General features: G+C 40.1%; 1 protein-coding gene across 1 annotated transcript in view; it reads right to left on the minus strand.

Annotated features, from left to right (window-relative positions):
• Nucleotides 1-361: 361 nt before the first annotated feature.
• The window catches only part of LOC115166041 (N-terminal EF-hand calcium-binding protein 1), a 41,426-nt gene continuing 19,083 nt past the window's right edge, over nucleotides 362-22,704 (minus strand). The window contains exons 3-13 of the mRNA XM_029719667.1: nucleotides 20,471-20,579; nucleotides 19,347-19,372; nucleotides 19,084-19,181; nucleotides 9,326-9,462; nucleotides 8,385-8,506; nucleotides 7,933-8,015; nucleotides 4,220-4,273; nucleotides 3,484-3,596; nucleotides 3,054-3,131; nucleotides 2,469-2,560; nucleotides 362-2,233 (exon numbers count right to left, since the gene is read on the minus strand). Coding sequence (XP_029575527.1) covers nucleotides 2,205-2,233; nucleotides 2,469-2,560; nucleotides 3,054-3,131; nucleotides 3,484-3,596; nucleotides 4,220-4,273; nucleotides 7,933-8,015; nucleotides 8,385-8,506; nucleotides 9,326-9,462; nucleotides 19,084-19,181; nucleotides 19,347-19,372; nucleotides 20,471-20,579 — 941 coding nt within the window. The 3' untranslated portion in view covers nucleotides 362-2,204. The remainder of the gene's footprint in view (nucleotides 2,234-2,468; nucleotides 2,561-3,053; nucleotides 3,132-3,483; nucleotides 3,597-4,219; nucleotides 4,274-7,932; nucleotides 8,016-8,384; nucleotides 8,507-9,325; nucleotides 9,463-19,083; nucleotides 19,182-19,346; nucleotides 19,373-20,470; nucleotides 20,580-22,704) is intronic.

The raw sequence follows: 22,704 nt of genomic DNA on the forward strand, positions 1-22,704 counted from the left end.
TGTTATAGCGCAATTTAAATGTAAAGATAATTTTGAATTGAGCCCACATATGCAGCGTTTACTGCATATGAATGCATCTCCGCGAACACGGGAGCATTACCTTTAAATTTCAATCACACTATAGCACTAAACATCCACAATATGGATTGAATCAAGCCCATAATGTAAACCATCACTGTATGCTAAACAACTCAATGAGGTCAAATACTGTTTTTCACCTCATGACATATTTGATATCATGTCATAATACGACACATTATTATAAATTCTAGTTAGAGTTGTCTGTGAATTGCCCCGTATACCTATAGCACTGTACATACACTTTGCTGTATTAGTGTGAATCAATAATGATGTGAAATGGTCAAGTCATTAGCTTTAATTCATGCCAACAAAAAAAACATAGCATCCACATAATTATTTTAACATTGATTTCAAATGTTGGATGACTGAAGAACAACTACAGTACAGAAGAGCTAGGACATATTCATTCATCCTCAATTGGACATGACTATTTCATCCCCATTTGACATGATCAACACTCAAATCACAAAATATCTACTAATAATCTTTAACAATATGTGAATTACCTTCAGTTTCATTAAGATTCTCAGACTTGTATTCTATCCATAAGTGATTACTCTCATACTAACAGGGATAAACTATTCAAAAAATACAATGTGTGTTTGTTTTGTTCTGCACACATAATGTTGGTTGCATATTTTTTTTTCAACACAGAAAACAAATACTCCCATAAATAAATACTCCCATAAATAAATACTCCCATAAATAATGCTGGATAATAATGTTGACGGCATTCATTTGTTTAAGCTGAGGGATAGCAGTGCAGGTTCAGCCCTTTGAATTGATATTTCAATAATATTAAAGATTTAATATAGCATATTAAAGATCCACTCCAAACGTTTTAACATTTCCTGTTGAAAAACAATCTCCCACATATGAACACAGTAATGTAGAAACACGTAAGGGTCGAAAAATATGTTTTGAGCAAAATTGTGTTTTTCAGATACATGTGCAAACTTCATTAAGTAGGCCATTCAAGGAGTTGGTCTTATGGAGCCTTCTGATGTCATTGGCCTCCCCCCTTGCTTACGGGAACAATAGAGGAGCAATAGAGAACAAAAGAAGAAAGGCCCCACCCCCCCACTTGTACCATGTAATGAGGATATCTGGACCACCTATTGAGATGTGCCTTTGTTAAGTAAATCAGTTGATAAACGAGATGAATCGGAGACTGGAGTGCGACATTAAATATTATTACATTATTAATATTACAAATTTGGTAAAGTGACTGAAAACCTACCATGTTATCCGTCCATATACTTATCCATTCACATCCATAGCATCGGAAAAATATAGCTCCATTCACAACTAAAGTGCATGAGTGACATACACTAAGTATAAATACGATATGGTTTATCCAATTCAGGGTTGGGTGTGAACCAACCGATCTGTGACAACATTATATCTAAGAAGCACATTGGAAATCACTGTAGTGGTACTTTGTTATTTTACTCTTTTTTTATGAGCTAGGGTTCAACATTGCACAATACAACAGGTAGAACAATTGGACACTGGTAAACTCTACCTTTGTAGTTAGTAACCTGCTGTTATTTTAGTTGGAATGTGAGTACCGAATGACCATAGACCTTGATCAATATGTATACGCATTTGAGGTAACTAACAAAGTACATAATGGAATGTTAAAGCAATAGCAATTAGCTTACTAGTAAGCAATGTCTATTTCGAAGCTAGTAACAAAGTAGCATTGGGAAATCATTCAAATTCATGCAAATATTTTTGTTCTTGTACATCTATTTCTACATCTAAACTCATACAAGACATGTCAATGTATTGAAAGATGCACAGCAAAAAATACTTATTATAATGACATGGATTTCAATAACACAATAGTTATTGCAATATTTCAAAACACTTTCTCTCTCTAATGCATTATGTTTTTGGACTGATTTAACTAAACAGGCATAGTTAAGTCATGCATAAATTCATCTCAAATTATGACAATACAGCAAACACACAGTATATTGTCTAGGAAATAGTCATTAGTATGCTGGGGTAAACAAAGGAAGCAAAGCATATCGGTAGAAACAGTCAAATTTAAGAATAAAACACTTTCTCTTCTTATTGTTTTGAATATCATGGTTTCAATGGGAACTTTACTTCTGTCAGTTGTTATTCATAATCCACCAAGATGCTGAAAAAACAAATGAACAAAATAAATAGACAGATCATTTACATATGAGCATCACATTTATAATCTATTGACAACAATATACTGTATGAACATCAAAAGCGGCATGCATTACCACATCCTCTCCATTGGGTTTGAGTCTTTGTCCCTCTGAGGTCCCAGAGTCATTCCTTATCTCTTCTTTCACCCATCCCTACCTCATCCACTCCCAAAAATCCATGCCCCATATGACACTAACCTGGGAGGAGCATGGTGGCAACCATTTCAGGGTCCTCCAGTACGTCAATGATGCAGCGCTGGAATGTCTTGCTGATGGGGGACTGCAGGTAACTGTAGGAGGAAGGGATGGAGAGAGGGGACAGAGGAGTCAATGGGTGGCCCTGGACTGTCAGTGCTTTGTCATACCGTCAATAAGGCTTTGTAGAAGGTCTTTAAGTCCAACAGCATTGCAACATCCCATCTTAATCAAGGCATTTTGTAGGAAAACTGAATTTGGAAGAATTCCGAATGGCTATATTTGGGTGCAAATCCATTTTCATTCAGTCAATTAATTTGAAACTCTGTTGGGACTACACTCTTAGAAAAAAATAGTTTCTTCGGCTGTCCCCATAGTAGAACCCTTTTTGTTTCCAGGTAGATCCCATTTGGGTTCATGTAGAACCTTTTGTGGAAAGGGTTCTACATTGAACCCAGAACCAAAATGGTTCTTCCTGGAACCAAAAAGGGTTCTTCAAAGGCTTCTTCTATGGGGACAGCCAAAATAACTCTTTTAGGTTCTAGATAGCACCTTTTTTTCTATGAGTGTACAGAATACTTGATGTACCTCATCCAGGAGAGACGGTCTTGCCAGAACTCGTACATGATGAAGCAGGATCTCTCTGGAAGAGTCTGGACAGACACACTGTGGGATAAGGAAGTCACAAGTATATTGCTAATGAAATTGGCATTTTGATGACAAACATTTGTAGTTCCCTGTAGTAGTGCCATAGTTCCTTGTAGTAGGGTCTGTACTCTTTATCACAAAAGTCTGAACTATTGTCACCCATTTGACAGTATTCCAAAACAATAGTTATGAAGGAAAGAAAGTCCCTTTTTAGTATTGAAATACAGCCAAATTGTGTTCACAAAATCCAGAGTAGCTACTGTATATACAGGATTAAGGTGATTAGCCAGGAAAAGCGGCTACATTCACAATAGGTAAAATCCTCATTGAAAACAATGGGCAATGTATTCAATGTAGAAGAGAGACCTACTGCAGATTGCTAGTCTGGCAGGCTGTGGCGTCTGTGTAGATCTTCAGAGCCTGCTGGAACTCCTCTGCGTCTTTGTCCTTCACAGACATCTGTCTCTGCACCAGCAGGATGTTCTGTTGAGAAGGAAAGAGGGGAAAATGGCTCAGGCCAGTGGCATCTGGGTTATGTTCATTGGGCACCAGACAGAAGATGGTCTGGTCCAATAAGACACCCGTTCTCTGTTGCATGCTTTAATAAACACGACCCTCTACTACTGTAAGTATTAGATGGACATGGATAAGGAAAAAGCAGCCAACACTGGGGATCTGGAGGACCACAGTAGTGCATTGGTTTTGTCATTCTAGTATTTTTTAAGACAAATTAACAATGCTGTAGCAGAGAATTATACATTTTACATTTACATTTTAGTCATTTAGAAGACGGTCTTATCCAGAGCGACTTACAGTAGTGAATGCATACATTTCATCCATTTTTTTTAAAAATGTGTAATTATTATTATTATCTCTTTTTTTTGTACTGGCCCCCGTGGGAATCGAACCCACAACCCTGGCGTTGCACACACCATGCTCTACCAACTGAGCCACAGGGAACCCCATTAGAGTTTGACAGATACAGTACATGTATCACACTATGTTAAGTCATTGAAATCTAGGGTACACCTTTTGATAGACATTGAAACCTTACTTTTCCAAATCTAAAAGGAAGTAGCCATAGTGGCCATCCGAGTTGGACTCACCGAGTTATACGTTCCGGCTAAAGTGTCCTCTTTGAGTGGTTCCAGATGTGGACTCTGCAAATAGAGGCATAAATATTTCAGTCAGTCATGAAAAGAAATGCTGCAACAACAGAACGAGCCTGACCAAATCTAGCTTGAATATGAACTTCTAGTAACAGTACGTCACAGAGCATTGCCTTTGATATGAAATGGATTGATATATGTATATTATATTTCCCTAAAGCGACAAACAGACCCTAAGCAAACTGACAATTTGGAGCATAGCACAGTGTTGCAATGTCGTTTTTCGTCACAAAATAGGCGGCTCCTTTTAGTACAATGGGCGGCTCCATGTAGTACACAGGGCCTGCCTACGGCGCTTGTTACGCAGATTTTCTCTGCTCAAATATGGAAACGTAACATATCATTCCTTACGCTACCGTGGGTGCAGTGTTGTGTAGGCAATGAAGCTGAGCCAAACCTGCCTGGTTCCTTGATCTGATCTATAGGCTATGCGTCAAATAGCAGTCTCTTTTGCCTTGATAACCAAATATAATCTCAGACTGTTTAAACAATAAACCAATCAACATTGTAGCCTTATTATAATCATCCCAAAATGTATTTTGTTTCGAAGTAATAACTATGTGATTCGAGGCTATTTTGAAACGGTAAAAACAGCTGCTAGCCATGAGCAAAAAGTATGACATTCTATTTTTAACTGATATGGAAGCGAATACATTGAAGCAGCATGTCAAACTGGGATAATTATAGTATGTTACACCGGTAAGTATAAGGATATTTGCCAGGGCATATTCTTTCATTATAAATCTGATTATTTCACATGTAGAAGATGTGGGAAGCTAAAAGGCTAGCTTGCTTGATGTTTTTAGCCAGCTAGCTAGCAAGCTGCTAGTCGAGTAGCCTACAGCCAACTGGCAGGCATAAAACAAGGTAATGTCAAACAAACCTAAAATGTCACACATGTAGCATTTACTCAAATATGCAATTGGCTATTTGAAATTAGGTAACAGTGGTGATGATGTTTTCAACATGATTCTTCGCTTTTATCACAAATGGGAAGACAACAAGAAAATCGCTGCTATATAGCCTTGTGATTGTTGCTATTCGGGGGTCTAGAAATGCATGGACCGCACAAGCGCTTACTTGTACGGAGTAAAGCTTGTATCGGCCTTTAACAGGTTGAATTGAGCTTTGAGAGCTTGGGTAATAAGATGAGAATTTGGCAGTTAGCACTTTAGCTGGTTGTCATTGTCTATCAAGTATTAGTACTTCCATGCAGGAGGGGCAATGTTGTGACTTAAGCTAATTGTCGACTAAGCATCAATGAGTCAGTGGGCACTGATCAGAGACAGTAGTGTTTGAATAGACTCACAACACATCATTAAGACCAAATGGAATGATCTATGTATAACAACTTAACCTCCTACTCATACTCCAGCTAATGACCACTGAACCTTGCTAAATATGTTTTCAGAATACTCTAGAAATCTCAGGATATACAATTAACGTACAATAATGGCAAGAGGAAAAATTAAAATAATAACTCATGATCTTCAGCAATCCTTTAAGTGGACCACAAAAATATAAAATATTTAAGATAGTTAATAAGTTACAAACATAAAGATAACTTTATCCCATTACTGAACAATATGAAGATCTAATTAAATGGAACAATCTGCCCATAAATCTTACAGGTAGAATAAACCTCTTCAGAATGGCATGGCTTTCAAAGTTGTTATATTTATTCTCGATATTACCAACTACCTCACCGAAGACATTCTTTAAAAAAGTATACTCGGTCATAACAGACTTTATACGGGCAAATAAAAGTCATAGAATAAAAAGGACGGTTTTACAGGGTGGTTTTGAGGGTGGTTTAACCTTCCAGACATGGAATTGTATCAACTCGCCACCCAGGGATTTTACTTGCGACAAACAGTTAAAAAATCCTTAAGTCTATTGACGCACCCATGTGTGTCAGTCTAAGTAACATAATAAAAAAATCCCCATCAAAATCAATCAGTTTAAGCTAGAGATATATTTTTTGCATGGGCTGCATCTCAATCCACCCCTCCGCCTATGTCGGCCTTCCGCAGCTGCGGTGGAAGGTGGCCGAGCTACAGTGGTGTTTGTCAGACCATGACAAAAAATTATGACCACTCTATGGAAACATGTATTTTAAATTTGTTTACTTAACTAGGCAAGTCAGTTAAGAACAAATTCTTATTTACAATGATGGCCTATCCCAGCCAAACCCTCCCCTAACCCGGATGACGCTGGGTCAATTGTGCACCGTCCTATGGGACTCCCGATCACGTCCGGTTGTGATACAGCCATGGATCAAACCCGTGTCTGTACTGATGCAGTGAGACTCACACGAACAAGAAGGTGTTCTCCTTTTTGTACAAGTGTCACTGGACTCATCTGAAGGTAACCCATACAAATGAATGGAAGAATGAAGGTAGTTTTGTGCCATCAAATATAAGGGGTTTAATGTGTCCAAAAACAAAAATATTTAATGAGCTATATCTTAGACATAACAGACACATGAAAACCTTATTCCTTGTGGTTTATTTATTTTTATTTTTGCCATTTATGAATGAATGTGTTATTCAGTGCGTTTCTATTTCGCTATATTAGTAAAGGCCAAATTCAATATTTAATCAAATAATTGTAAAATATATATATAAATATATACAGCACCAGTCAAAAGTTTTGACACACCTACTCATTCAAGGGTTTTTCTTTAATTTAACTATTTTCTACATTGTAGAATAATAGTGAAGACATCAAAACTGAAATAACACAAATGGAATCATGTAGTAACCAAAAAGTGTTAAATATATTTTATATTTAAGATTCTTCAAAGTAGCCACCCTTTGCCTTGATGACAGATTGGCACACTCTTGGCATTCTCTCAACCAGTTTGAGGTACTGTAGTCACCTGGAATGCATTTCGATTAACAGGTGTGCCTTGTTAAAATTTAATTTGTGACTCACACCCTGGATTCGGTCTTATGTAGCGAAATTAGAATTTCTGTTTTTTACATTGGATAAAAGTAAAGACTCAGAGCTACAAAATGATATGTTATACACTGCATTTTAGGAACAATGGGAAAGTAATTCTGCTTTGAAAGTTGATAAACTTGTAAACTCACTTTTGAGAACATGTCATTTTAGTGTTTCGGTGAGAGAGCACTTCTTTGTCTACACCCATTCAGCATCGTTCACACCCTCTTAAGCTTTAGCCCCACCCATCTCCTTGCGTTCAGAGCGCACACTTGACGCTCTGGCCGATGATTTGTTTACCTCTGGATAACATGAAAACAGCCTTATTCTACAATGGAGAAAATAGTAAAAATAAAGAAAAACCCTTGAATGATTCAAGGGTTTTTCTTTATTTTTTACTATTTTCTATATTCTACAGTCTTGGAGTTCCCATATATGCTGAGCACTTGTTGGCTGCTTTTCCTTCACTCTGCGGTCCAACTCATCCCAAACCATCTCAATTGGGTTGAGGTCGGGTGATTGTGGAGGCCAGGTCAACTGATGCAGCACTCCATCACTCTCCTATGTCAAATAGCCCTTACACGGCCTCCTGAATATTATTCCTCATACTCCAGCTAACAAATAGAGAACTTCGTTTCCCATATTCTAGCTAACAAATAGTGAACTTTGTATCACATATTCAAGCTAACCACTGAACCTCATACCTCATACTCCAGCTTGTCTATAAGCTGCTGCAGGCGGTTGACCTGGGAGCTCCAGTGGTGGTTGTCTGGCTCCACACTGACACCTGAACCAAGGAAACAGAATGTCAGATCACCACTACACACATGGCTTGTGCCATGAAGTGAAAAATAACTGATCCGAGGTGAATCTCCCTCAAAAATGAAGATAATCTTAACCAATAAGATCATTGTTTGTCCGTTGCCTACCAATGCACTTAAGAGGATCTAAGTGCTGAAGGTGATATTTATGTTTTCGGGGAACTCACCTCTGGTCAATGTGGCAAACAATTCAATCGTACAATTTCATATTTCAAAACCGCACTAAATATATTTTCCTGAATTGCCATATGCGTAATTGCAATCAAAGACATGTTGCTACCTTTAAATTGAAACAGACCCTTAGAATGAGGCAAAACACAGGTGTTAATGTGTACCTGTAGTGAGCATGCCAGAGTAAGGGTCTGTGGGGGAGAGACACAGGTTCTTTTGGATGCGACGGCCTGGGCGTTTGGCGATTTTCTGGAGGGAAAGATCCTCTGGCTTCTTTATCATCTTCCTGCAGTGGACACAATCATCAATAGAACGTCATCCTAAACAACAACAACATTGTTATCCTCATCAACAGCAGTATCATCCTTATCATTGTTACTAGCTAGGTTACTATCCAATAGGCGACAGATTTTCATAAGAATATTAACAAATCTGCATAAAAACAATATGCACATTTCCCCACCAGATATGTATTTCCATCAAATTGACTTGGGTCGGATAAAAGGCTGTGTGTGATGACGCAGTGCACATAATAACTTTTGCGGTTAAATTCCCATGTACCAAATAAAAAATACAAGTTAAATGGGTTTCCAATGCATTTTCAACTCTAATGATGGTTTTGTCACAACAAAAGTTGCGAATATAGCGAATGTGCCCACTCTGGTTTTGGCATGTGCCAACAGCTCACCGATACAGTGGGGGTATAGCCTCCATGATGAGAATATTATGGACAAAAGAGCAAGATTATTTTTATTTATCAAACGGCAGCCAAATAAGACCCTCAATATCTTATTGGAAAGGAGCATCAAGCTCATCACTGTGCAGTTTCAGCCCCCTTTGAAGTTCATAACTGATTTAATCTGTAGCCTAAACTGCGTGCTTTGTGTGGGAGGACCACATATCAAGTTTACTTTGAAATGATGGTTATTATATCAATATTTGCACATAAAAGCGTTTCCATTTCTCGCATAATTATCTTTACAGACCAAAAAATCCAAAGCTTGCGCTATGCTTTATCAACTGAAATACAGTAGCAGTGCACAGTGAGAGAGTGATTAAGGGAGAATGCCCAGTATCATAGATAGTCATTGCGGTGCTACTCTACCTGCCAGTGCAGCTCTGCTCATCCACGGCCTCCATAGCGCAGTCTAATGACGACTGCAGGGACTGCAGCTGGGTGTTGGTCTCTCGCAGAAGGAAGCGTGTCACAAACTGTCCCAACACCGACGAGCCCTGGTACTCCTGTACAGGGAGGGGGTGAGGGGTGGAGGTAGAGTGGGAAGAAAGCTTCAATGAAACAAATCCTATTCAATGGTAATTTCAATTATTATTATTAATAATAATAATACATATATACACATTCTTCCTTGCAGATTTTCTCAAGCTCTGTTGGATGGGTAGCGTCACTGCACAGCTTTTTTCAGGTCTCTCAAGAAATGTTAGCTTGGGTTCGAGTCCGGGCTCTGGCTGGACCACTCAAGGACATTCAGAGACTTGTCCCGAAGCCACTTCTGCATTGCTTAGGGTCGTTGTCCTGTTGGAAGGTGAACCTTCGCCCCAGTCTTAGGTCCTGAGTGCTCTGGAGCAGGCCAGAGTTCAATCTTGGTTTCATCAAACCAGAGAATCTTGTTTCTCATGGTCTGAGAGCCGTTTAGGTGGCTTTTGGCAAACTCCAAGTGGGTTGTCATGTGCCTTTTACTGAGGAGTGGCTTCCGTCTGGCCACTACCATAAAGGCCTGATCGGTGCTGCAGATATGGGTGTCCTTCTGGAAGGTTCTCCCATCAGTACAGAGGAACTCTGGAGGTCTTTCAGAGTGACCAGCGGTTCTTGGTCACCTCCCTGACGAAGGCCCTTCTCCCCCGATTGCTCAGTTTGGCCGGGCGGCCAGCTCTAGGAAGATCTTGGTGGTTCCAAACTTCTTCCATTTAAGAATAATGGAAGCCACTGTGTTCTTGGGGACCTTCAATGCTGCAACCCTTCCCCAAATCTGTGCATCAAAACAATCCTGTCTCGAACTTCTACGGACATTCCATCGAATTCATGGCTTGGTTTTTGCTCTGACATGCACTGTCAACTGTGGGACCTTATATAGACAGGTGTGTGCCTTTCCAAATCATGTACAATCAATTGAATTTACCACAAGTGGACTCCAATCAAGTTGTAGAAACATCTCAAGGATGATCAATGGAAATAGGATGCGCCTGAGCTCAATTCCGAGTCGCATAGCAAAGGGTCTCAATACTTATGTAAATACCTTTTTTTTGCATACATTTCTAAAAACCTGTTTTTGCTTTGTCCTTATGGGGTATTGTGTATAGATTGATGAGGAAAATAATGTATTTAATACATTTTAGAATAAGGTTGTAATGTAACAAAATGTGGAAAAATTGAAGGGATCTGAATACTTTCCAAATGCACTGTATGTAAGGTCCCACAGTTGACAGTGCACGTCAGAGCAGAAACTATACCATGAAGTCCAAGGAAATGTCTGTAGATCTCCGAGATAGAATTGTGATGAGGTATATAAAACAATTTCTACTGTGCTGAATGTTTCCAAAAGCACAGGGGTCTCCACCACTGGGAAATTGAAAAAATATGGAACTACCCAGACTCTGACCTCTCTGAAAGTTGTTTGGCTAAGATTGGAGAACCTGCCAGGAGGACAACAGTCTCTACAGCACTTGACAGCACTTGACCAATCTGGGCTTTATGGGAGAGTGGCCAGACATAAGCCACTCCTGAGAAAAAGGCACATGATAGCACGCCTGGAGTTTGCAAAAATGCATGTGAAAGACTGAGCATAAGGCAAAAGATTATGTGGTAAAATGTAACTGTTTGGCCTGAATGCCTGAGAAAGGCCTGAGAAAACCAGGCACAGCTCAACACCCGTCTAACACCATCCCTACCGTGAAGAAGGGTGGTGGCAGCTTCATGCTATGAGGATGCTTTTCAGTGGCAGGGACTGGGAGATTGGTAAGGATAGAGGGAACAATGAATGGAGCCAAATACAGGCAAATCCTTAATGGGAACCTGCTTCAGAGTGCAAATGACCTCAGACTGGGGTGAAGATTTACATTCAAACAGGACAATAACCTCAAGCATACAGCCAAAGCAACGCTGAAATGGTTTCAGAACAAGATTGTGAAAGTCCTTGATTGGCCCAGTCAATGCCCAGAATTGAATCCCATTGAAAATCTGTGGAAAGATTTAAAGATTGCTGTTCACCGCCGATCCCCATCTAACTTAACAGAGCTTGAGAAAATCTGCAGGGAAGAATGGGAGAAAATCCCCAAATCCAGATGTGCAAAGCTGATACAGACATACCGAAGACGACTCAAAGATGTAATCGCAGCCAAAGGTGCTTCTACAAAGTATTGACTCAGGGGTGTGTTTACTTATGTAAATTTGACATTTCTGTATTTCATTTTCTATACACTTGCAAACATTTCTCAAAATATGTTTTCACTTTGTCATTATGAAGTATTGTGTGTAGATGGGTGAGGGAATTTTGAATTCAGGCTGTAACACAACAAAATGTGGAAAAAGTCAAGGCAGGTATTCCCAAACTGGGGTACACGCAATGCCGTCGGGGGTAAGCGCAAAGAAATCTATATTTATATTTTCATTTATATTTTCCAATGGGGCTATACATTTGGGTGATATGTGTCAGCGGGCCTGGCACAACTCCTGGTATACGTACAGCTGAAGTCGGAAGTTTACATACACTTAGTTTGGAGTCATTAAAACTCGTTCTTCAACCACTCCACAAAATTCTTGTTAACAAACTATAGTTTGGGCAAGTCGGTTAGGACATCTACTTTGTACAATGACACAAGTAATTTTTCCAATAATTGTTTACAGACAGATTATTTCACTTATAATTCACTGTATCACAATTTATGTGGGTCAGAAGTTTATATACACTAAGTTGACTGTGTCTTCAAACAGCTTGTAAAATTCCAGGAAATAATGTCATGGCTTCAGAAGCTCTGATAGGCTAATTGACATAATTTAAGTCGATTGGAGGTGTACCTGTGGATGTACTTCAAGGCCTACCTTCAAACTCAGTGCCTCTTTGCTTGACATCATGGGAAAATCAAAAGAAATCAGCCAAGACCTCAGAAAAAGAATTGCAGACCTCCACAAGTCTGGTTCACCCTTAGGAGCAATTTCCAACGCCTGAAGGTACCACGTTCATCTGTACAAACAATAGTATGCAAATTTAAACACCATGGGACCACGCAGCCATCATACCGCTCAGGAAGGAGACACGTTCTGTCTCCAAGAGATGAACGTACTTTGGTGAAAAAAGTGCAAATCAATCCCAGAACAACAGCAAAAGGCCCTTGTGAAGATGCTGGAGGAAACAGGTACAAAAGTATCTATATCCACAGTAAAACTAATCCTATATTGACATAACCTGAAAGGCCGCTCGGCAAGGAAGAAGCCAATGCTCCAAAACCGCCATAAAAAAAGCCAGACTACGGTTTGCAACTGCACATGGGGACAAAGATCGTACTTTTTGGAGAAATGTCCTCTGTTCTGATGAAACAAAAATAGAATTGTTTGGCCATAATGACCATCGTTATGTTTGGATGAAAAAGGGGGGGCTTGCAAGCCAAAGAACACCATCCCAACTGTGAAGCACAGGGGTGGCAGCATCATGTTGTAGGGGTGCTTTGCTGCAGGAGGGACTGGTGCACTTCACAAAATAGATGGCATCATGAGGCAGGAAAATTATGTGGATATATTGAAGCAACATCTCAAGACATCAGTCAGGAAGTTAAAGCTAGGTCGCAAATAGGTCTTCCAAATGGACAATGATCCCAAGCATACTTTCAAAGTTGTGGCAAAATGGCTTAAGGACAACAAAGTCAAGGTATTGGAGTGGCCATCACAAAGCCCTGACCTCAATCCTATAGAAAATTTGTGGGCAGATCTGAAAAAGTGTGTGCGAGCAAGGAGGCCTACAAACCTGACTCAGTTACACCAGCTCTGTCAGGAGGAATGGGCCAAAATTCACCCAACTTATTGTGGGAAGCTTGTGGAAGGCTATCCAAAACGTTTGACCCAAGTTAGACAATTTAAAGGCAATGCTACCAAATACTAATTGAGTGTATGTAAACTTCTGACCCACTGGGAATGTGATGAAAGAAATAAAAGCTGAAATAAATCATTCTCTCTACTATTATTCTGACATTTCACATTCTTAAAATAAAGTGGTGATCCTACCTGCCTGAAAATGTCAGGAATTGTGAAAAACTGAGTTTAAGACATGGAATTTTTACTAGGATTAAATGTCAGGAATTGTGAAAAACTGAGTTTAAATGTAATTGGCTAAGGTGTATGTAAACTTCCGACTTCAACTCTATGTCCGTTATGTTTATGGGGGGTCAATTAATGAAGACATCCTCTTCTGCGAACCACTGGAAACAGGACAACAGTAGAGGATATTTTTAAAGTACTGGACAGCTTTGTGACATCAAATGGACTTTGGTGGTCAAGATGTGTTGGTATCTGTACTGATGGCGCAAATGCCATGACAGGGAGACATAGTGGAGTGGTAACGCGTGTGCAAGCAGTTGCTCCCGACGTCACTTGGGTACACTGTAGCATCCACCGAGAGGCTCTTGCTGCCAAAAGAATGCCTGACAGCTTGAAAGATGTTTTGGACATTACAGTGAAAATGGTTAACTTGTTTAAGCAAGGCCCCTGAATCCGCGTGTATTTTCTGCACTATGTAATGATGTGGGCAGCGACCATGTAACGCTTTTACAACATACAGAAGTGCGCTGGTTATCAAGGGGCAAAGTATTGACACTTTTTTTTTTATTTGAGAGACGAGCTTAAAGTTTTCTTTAGTGAACATAATCTTCACTTGTCTGACCGCTTGCATGATGATGAGTTTCTCACATGACTGGCCTATCTGGGTGATGTTTTTTCTCGCCTGAATGATCTGAATCTAGGATTACAGGGACTCTCCGCAACTATATTCAATGTGCGGGACAAAATTGAGGCTATGATTAAGAAGTTGGCGCTCTTCTCTGTCTGCATTAACAAGGACAACACACAGGTCTTTCCATCATTATGATTTTTTTGTGTGCAATTGAACTCAAGCTTACGGACAATGTCAAATATGAAATAGCGAAGCATCTGAGTGAGTTGGGTACGCAATTACGCAGGTATTTTCCCGAAACGGATGACACAAACAACTGCATTCGTTATCACTTTCATGCCCTGCCTCCAGTCCACTTACCAATATCTGAACAAGAGAGCCTCATCAAAATTGCAACCAGTGGTTCTGTGAAAATGTAATAAGAAGCCACTGCCAGATTTCTGGATTGGGCTGCGCTCAGAGTATCCTGCCTTGGCAAATCGTGCTGTTAAGACACCGATGCCCTTTGCAACCACGTACCTATGTGAGAGTGTATTCTCAGCCCTCACTAGCATGAAACCTAAATACAGGCACAGACTGTGTGTGGAAAATTATTTAAGGCTGATACTCTCTTTAATACAACCCAACATTGCAGAGTTATGTGCATCCTTTCAAGCACACCCTTCTCATTAACCTGTGGTGAGTTATTCACAATGAACAAATAAAGTTTTATATGTAAGATGGCTAAATAAAGAGCAAAACTATTGATTATTATTATATTATTATTTATGCCCTGGTCCTATAAGAGCTCTTTGTCACTTCCCACGAGCAGGGTTAGGACAAAAACTCACACTCATTCTTATGTTTAATAAATGTATCGTATAGTGTGTGTGTGGCAGGCTTACAATGATGGCAAAAAAACAACATTTGAGAGTGCGCTGACCCTGGTGCTAGAGAGGGTACGCAGCTGGAGGTTGAATGTTTGAAGGGGTACGGGACTATAAAAAGTTTGAGTCAAGGGGTATGAATACAAAGGGTGGCTACTTTGAAGAATCTAAAATATAAATTATATTTTGATTTGTTTAACACTTTTTTGGTTACTACATGATTCCATATGTGTTATTTCATAGTTTTGATGTCTTCACTACTTTTCTACAATGTAGAAAATAGTAAAAATAAAGAAAAACCCTGGAATGATTAGGTTTGTCCAAACTTTTGACTGGTACTGTACATATCTAAATACGTAAAATAATTGAACAATCCCTTTTACAATTGTGTCTTTAAATAAGACAACACCTTTAATGTTGTTCAATGCATATGCTGCTAGTGTCACAAAGTTTGTGTGTCCAAACTTTTGACTGGTACTGTATATATACAGATGTCGGATCTTAATTTGAGCCAGTTTGCTACAGCAGGAAAATAGTCCTGCAGCAACAGGAAATTTAAATAGTTTTTTTGTAGGGATTGATACATTTTTCGTCAGGGCAAATCAAGTCTGACAAAGTGGAAATTGCAAACTTTACAAGCCATTTTAAACCTTGAATACATTATTTTGCATTCACTTCTGACAGCACTATCTGTAAATCTACTATCGGCACTTAATCGAATCCCAGCCTGTGTCCTTTTTTGAGGAATTTCACACACCAAAAATGAGCTAAATTGATCTTAAATGTGCTTAATGTGAAAATGTTACAGGGTGCCAGGTGTCATGTGTAACGGTGTGTGACAAGTAACATCGTAAAAATATTGTTCCTTATACTTTTATGTTTTTTATCACTTCACTAGCTGAGAAAGCCTGCTGTGTTCTCACCAATCTCTGTATGATTCTATTGGTTTTATTTTTGTAGGTACTGAAAATGCCCCATGGCGCTATGAAATGGAGTTGTCGAAATTGAATGTGCAGTGCCTTGTGCAGTGCTGTGCTTTGAAAAATTGCAACCTTCTGATTTTTTACATTTTTTATCTCTTCCTTCCCTATTCTGAATGCATTCAGTTGTACAATTGACTAGGTATCCCTCTTTCCCTTTCCCATTCCTTTCCAATGTTTTCTTTCTCCCTCCCAGCATCCTGTACACTTCAGGAGTAAGGAAGAATTTATAATGTTTTACTTTTATAATGTTTTACTTAATCTCTCTTTCTCTCAGAGTTGCAGATTTTCTGTTGAAAATGGGTGATTTATTATTTTTATATTTTTATCTCAGCACTGCACTGAAAGAAAGAAAATAATTCTACAGTATTCAGTTGTAATTCTTCATGGATAAAATACATGCTGCTCTTTCTATAAGATCTGTAAAATTGATTCTGTGTCTCCTAATAGGATTGCTGATATACTGTAAGACCAGTTTTGCCTTTTAGATCATACTGAATATGATTGTATGGATAGGCGGGACCCGATAAATCAGCATTTCTACTCTGAGAATATGGGACCAGCGCTGTGCAAAGCTTTTGATTTAATGTTATCAACACCATGGCTGTAGAGACACACTTTAGTGTTCACCCCCACTTTAGTGTTCCAAGAAGAGACATATTAACATAACTAGTACTGAGATATAAAGAGGAGTGTTGATGGGGTTTGTCCTGAAGTCAGTCAAGCTAGGACTGGGGGAAGGCAAAGTTGAGCCCAGTACAGCCCTTAAGGCAATAACTTCTCCTTGCAGTGAATCAAAACCGACATTGGGCAGAATTATGACGGAATGGAAAAGGCAAAGGGGGACTGTATATGAGAGAGAGAGAGAGAGAGAGAGAGAATAGCGAGAGAGAGAGAGAGAATAGCGAGAGAATAGCTACATAGAGGGATAGATGGGGAAAGGTAGGGAGGGTGAAAGAGAGGGAGGGGTGGAGGGAGAAAGAGGTAGACAGAGGGAGAGAAAGAAAGAAAGACGATAAACAGCTTCGTAGCTCTGGTGCAGTTCTACTATCTCTAGAGTATGTTTGACGTCAGACAGTAGGAGTGCTGGGGGGGTTCATGTCAGCATTGGTTATTGTCACGTCATTCTCCGTTCACAGATGAGATCACAATCTTTATCTGGTGTGTGTGTGTGTGTGTGTGTGTGTGCGTGCGTGCGTTGTTACCATGGTCACATCCCTCAAACCCATTACATAGCCCAAATACAGTGCATTCAGAAAGTATTCAGACCCCTTCCCTTTTTCCAGATTTTGTTACGTTACAGCCTTATTCTAAAATGGATTAAATAAAACATTTTCCTCATCAATCTACACACAATATCCCATAATGACAAAGCAAAAACAGGTTTTTAGAAATGTTTGCAAATGTATTCCAAATAAAAAATTAAAAAATTACATTAACATAAATATTCAGACCCTTAAATCAGTACTTTGTGGAAGCACCTTTGGAAAAAATTAAAACAGAAATATCACATTTCCATAAGTTTTCAGACCCTTTACTCAGTATTTTGTGAAGCACATTTCTACAATTTTATTGTAGTCAACGTGTGGTAAATAATAATGCCTTAACCCACCCATTCACACTGCTGTGTCACTATAGCAATACCGACACAAATGGCACAAAGTGGGGATGGGGAGACGCAGCATGCTGTACCATGGACCAATCAATAATGTACATCTGCATCCGTTCACACAAGTTGCCTAAATCTTTTCACAGCACAATCCGCTATATAATTTTTGAAATTGAAGAACAACAAAGCTTAGCCTGATCCCAATATCAAGAATTAGATGAGACAGATGAAGTGTACGCAGTGGTATCGATTATGTCTTATGGGGGGTTCTTTGATGTTGATCTGAACGCAGTGCTTATTAAAGCAATCATTTCACTAAACTCACCCACGGCTCCAGTCTGCCTCCGTATGAGCTCTGAGCAGAAATCCTGTATAGATTGCACCAAATTAACACCGTTCTGCTTCATGTCTTAAAAATATTATTACCAATTCTCTTTTTAGTTTGTTTCTTCATAACCAAGCATGATTCTTAGTTTTGGGAAGCAATGCCCAGTTAACCCAGGAGGCTGGTGATGGGAGGACGGAGTGGAATGGAAATGGAAACCATGTGTTAGATGTGTTTGATACCATTCCATTTATTCTGTTCTAGTTATTACTATGAGCCCATCCTCCCCAATTAAGTTGTCACCAGCCACCTTTGCCCGACAGAGAAGGCAGCCATGGTTTTATATGCTTTACTTCATGCTTGGACCCTGATAGTAGTTTAAACTCTTGAAATGCTAACTAAAGGGTGTGACCCAAGATAGGTCAGAAATGACCAACCAGAAGTTCTTTGCTGGGTTTGGAAGGGATTCTGCTTTAAGAACTTCTGTATTTACAGCACCTGTCCAACTAGAGATATGTTGGTCCTCATACAGACACCACAGTTCACAATAGAAATACCTGACCTTGAGTCATGGTTGAAGCTCAAGTGTTAGGGAAGGGTCCCTGCAGGTTACAGCCCGTTGTTTTAAAATGCAGCATCAGTGTGAAAGAGGAAGAGGACTCAGTTGTGCAGATCCACTTTCCATACTGTCATATTACTGTCACAGCTGAGAAATCTCAGACACTTCAAAAGGTAACAAAAGCCTATCCAAAATCCTACTGGGGAAAAGGGGTGGTTAGATTTTTTCTAAATGTCATAAGCGGATAAAGGCTATTATCTTGCTGCTCACTTAATATTCTCAGTAGACATCAACAAATATGTTGCTTGAAACATATGCAATGGCGAACAGTAACAACAGCGAAATGTAATGGAAAGAGATGGTCAAGTGAGTTCCTTTTACCAAATGAGTTCTGCAGTTCTGTAAATGAGAGCTGCAGTTAAGAATCCCAGACAGTTGATTGTAATGTTAAAGAGATAGTTCAGCAATATTAGCGTTTATTGGCAGTGGCTAGTTTAACAAAAGCAAAGTGTGGATCTCAGTCACACTTTGTTCATAGGCTATTTTCGAGGTAAGGAAACACATATCTAAATATGTCATTTCACTGAACTATCCCTTTAAATATGCTGTACTGTATTGGCCACAAACCTCTTTAGTTTTGTCCATGGCCTTCAGGATGGCGACGTTCAGCTTCTCCAGAGCAGAAAGGACGTTCAGATATTCCCCCAGGTGTGGAGAGAAGTATTCTGGGGGTGGATATACAAAGAGCTGTCAGGTACAATATTGAATACACATAGGCCTTTGTAATTTAAAATCCAGTAAAAGACGGGATTAGATTATGGTAAAGGCCTTGAGAGAGCATTTTGACAGCCCACAGTCAATAAAAACAGAGAAGAGTCAGAGAGAAATACCTGAGAGTTTGTCTGTGTCTAGGTTGCTGAGAGATAGAAAAATTGGCAGAGGAAGAAAATGACAAAAACATTAATGGAATCAGAGAAGACCAAAAATCTCATCAAACCGCTTTAACATTTTACTGTAGTGGGCTAAATCAGGATCACACAAGGTATTTCTTGGTAGTCTAAAACAAATCTACTTTGAAACAAAAGTATACACTTCACACACATGGTTATGGGCGTAAACAAAGAAGACACCAGTACCATGTCAGATATAGAGTTGAAATGTATTCCATTTTGAGATTGGATCCCAATATCACACTTTATATACATCACAGAAGAATGAAATATAACAAAACCGTTTGACATAGAAACACCGGATTTTCTGCCGCTTTTTTTAAATGTATGTTTATCAATTATGAAATTATTAAAAATATTAATAACATTCCACCCATGAGGCCACTAGGTCATTTGACTGCAGGTAAGGGCAACAGGTCAAGTAATTTCCATGAAAAAAGCCGCTATTGTTATCCTGTGATTCATTCCCTAGAGATACAAGGAGCAAAAAGAAAGAAAACAAAGGATTGTGTAAAAGTCTATTACATAGTATGTGTATCTTCTTTTATAATGCACATATGGTCTTCAAAGAAAGCCTTATACCTCTACTTTTCCTGACCAACGGTATCAATTATGAGGACATCGTTTGACTACATTGTCTTTCTTTTTTGGTCTGTCTTTATATTCTATTGTGTATAAACATGCTGGGGTACAGGTGGACATTTTAGGACCCCCTCAGCTTCAAGCTTCACTCCTCACCCCTCCTGGAGCCTTCAATAAACTACTAAAACTACCCACTGGGTAAAAACTGGTTAAATCAACATTGTTTGCACGTCATTTTAACAAAATAATTAAATGTGGTGACATTGAGTCAACGTGGAAAACTGATTGGATTTGCAAAAAGTCCTCAACTTTTAACCTAAATCCAACGACAGGCTGACATTTTTTGTGCCCAGTGGGCACAGATTCTATGGTCCCTTGATGAAATATTGACACATCCTCTTTGAAGTGTAGATGTCCCGCCTGTGTGGCAGTTACAGATGGCGACTGAAGAGGATTCCCAGAGGCAAATAAGATGCACTCACTCAGTCTGCTGCCTGTCAATTGAGTAGAACAGCTCCTGCATCTGCTCTGGGGTGAGGATACCGTCGGCAAAGTACGACTGGAACTCCTCCAGGGATAGCTTGCCGTCGTCTGAGAGAGGGAAACCAGGGAGACATTAACTACCTACTGAAACACAGAAGACGATTAAGGAGTATTCATGACTCACTCAGTTTGTTCAAGACTCAAATTACTGGAACTAAATAACTGTGTTGGGTTCTGAGAATATGAAATATACTTATTCATGTCACTGAGGGAGAGAGGGTAATGTATAACGTTTACATGATGTCAGGATATGTTATTGTTAGCCATTAGGGATCCTATGGGAGGGATCCTCTGGGAGGAGAAGAGACACAGTCTTGTGTTGAGTGCAGGGAAGTGATCACATGTGGCAGGCATTGATAAGGGGAGAGGATTAAGGGATTAATGGATTAAGGGAGAAATAAACGTTTATGGCCCGTATCACTTAGTGTCCTGCCTAGCAGTAAAGAACAATGTTTGTACAGATGTGTAGGAGGAGACTCAGGAGGAAGGGTTAAATGCAACTTTTCAGGGAAGTTAGGAACAAATATACACAGGCAGTTAGAAAAGCTAAGGCTAGCTTTTTCAAACAGAAATTTGCATCCTGTAGTACTAACTCAAAAAAGTTCTGGGACATTGTAAAGTCCATGGAGAATAAGAGCACCTCCTCCCAGCTGCCCACTGCTCTGAGGATAGGAAACACTGTTACCACCGATAAATCCACTATGATTGAGAATTTCAATAAGCATTTCTCTACGGCTGGCCATGCTTTCCACCTGGCTACCCCTACCCCGGACAGCTGCCCGGCACCCTCCACAAAAACCCGCCAAAGCCCCTACCATTTCTCCTTCACCCAAATCCAGATAGCTGATGTTCTGAAAGAGCTGCAAAATCTGGACCCATACAAATCAGCCGGGCTAGACAACCTGGACCCTTTCTTTCTAAAATTATCTGCCGAAATTGTTGCAACCCCTATTACTAGCCTGTTCAACCTCTCTATCGTATCGTCTGAGATTCCCAAAGATTGGATAGCTGCCGCGGTCATCCCCCTCTTCAAAGGGGGTGACACTCTACAGCCAAACTGCTACAGACCTATATCTATCCTACCCTGTCTTTCTAAGGTCTTCGAAAGCCAAGTTAACAAACAGATTACCGACCATTTAGAATCCCACCGTACCTTCTCCGCTATGCAATCTGGTTTCAGAGCTGGTCATGGGTGCACCTCAGCCCCGCTCAAGGTCCTAAACGACATCATAACCGCCATCGATAAGCGACATTACTGTGCAGCCGTATTCATCGACCTGGCCAAGGCTTTCGACTCTGTCAATCACCACATTCTTATTGGCAGACTCGACAGCCTTGGTTTCTCAAATGATTGCCTCGCCTGGTTCACCAACTACTTCTCTGATAGAGTTCAGTGTGTCAAATCGGAGGGCCTGTTGTCCGGACCTCTGGCAGTCTCTATGGGTGTGCCACAGGGTTCAATTCTCGGGTCGACTCTCTTCTCTGTATACATCAATGATGTTGCTCTTGCTGCTGGTGATTCTCTGATCCACCTCTACGCAGATGACACCATTCTGTATACTTCTGGCCCCTCTTTGGACACTGTGTTAACTAACCTCCAGACAAGCTTCAATGCCATACAACTCTCCATCCGTGGCGTCCAACTGCTCTTAAACGCAGGTAAAACTAAATGCATGCTATTCAATCGATCACTGCCCGCACCTGCCCGCCCGTCCAGCATCACTACTCTGGACGGCTCTAACTCTGAATATGTGGACATCTACAAATACCTGGGTGTCTGGTTAGACTGTAAACTCTCCTTCCAGACTCACATTAAGCATCTCCAATCCAAAATTAAATCTAGAATCGGCTTCCTATATCGCAACAAAGCATCCTTCACTCATGCTGCCAAACACACCCTCGTAAAACTGACCATCCTACCGATCCTCGACTTCGGTGATGTCATCTATAAAATATCCTCCAACACTCTACTCAACAAACTGGATGCAGTCTATCATAGTGCCATCCGTTTTGTTACCAAAGCCCCATACACTACCCACCATTGCGACCTGTACGCTCTCGTTGGTTGGCCCTCGCTTCATACTCGTCGCCAAACCCACTGGCTACAGGTTATTTACAAGTCTCTGCTAGGTAAAGCCCCGCCTTATCTCAGCTCACTGGTCACCATAGCTGC

The sequence above is a fragment of the Salmo trutta genome, chromosome 28 (assembly GCF_901001165.1).
Source record: "Salmo trutta chromosome 28, fSalTru1.1, whole genome shotgun sequence".
Classification (NCBI taxonomy): domain Eukaryota; kingdom Metazoa; phylum Chordata; class Actinopteri; order Salmoniformes; family Salmonidae; genus Salmo; species Salmo trutta.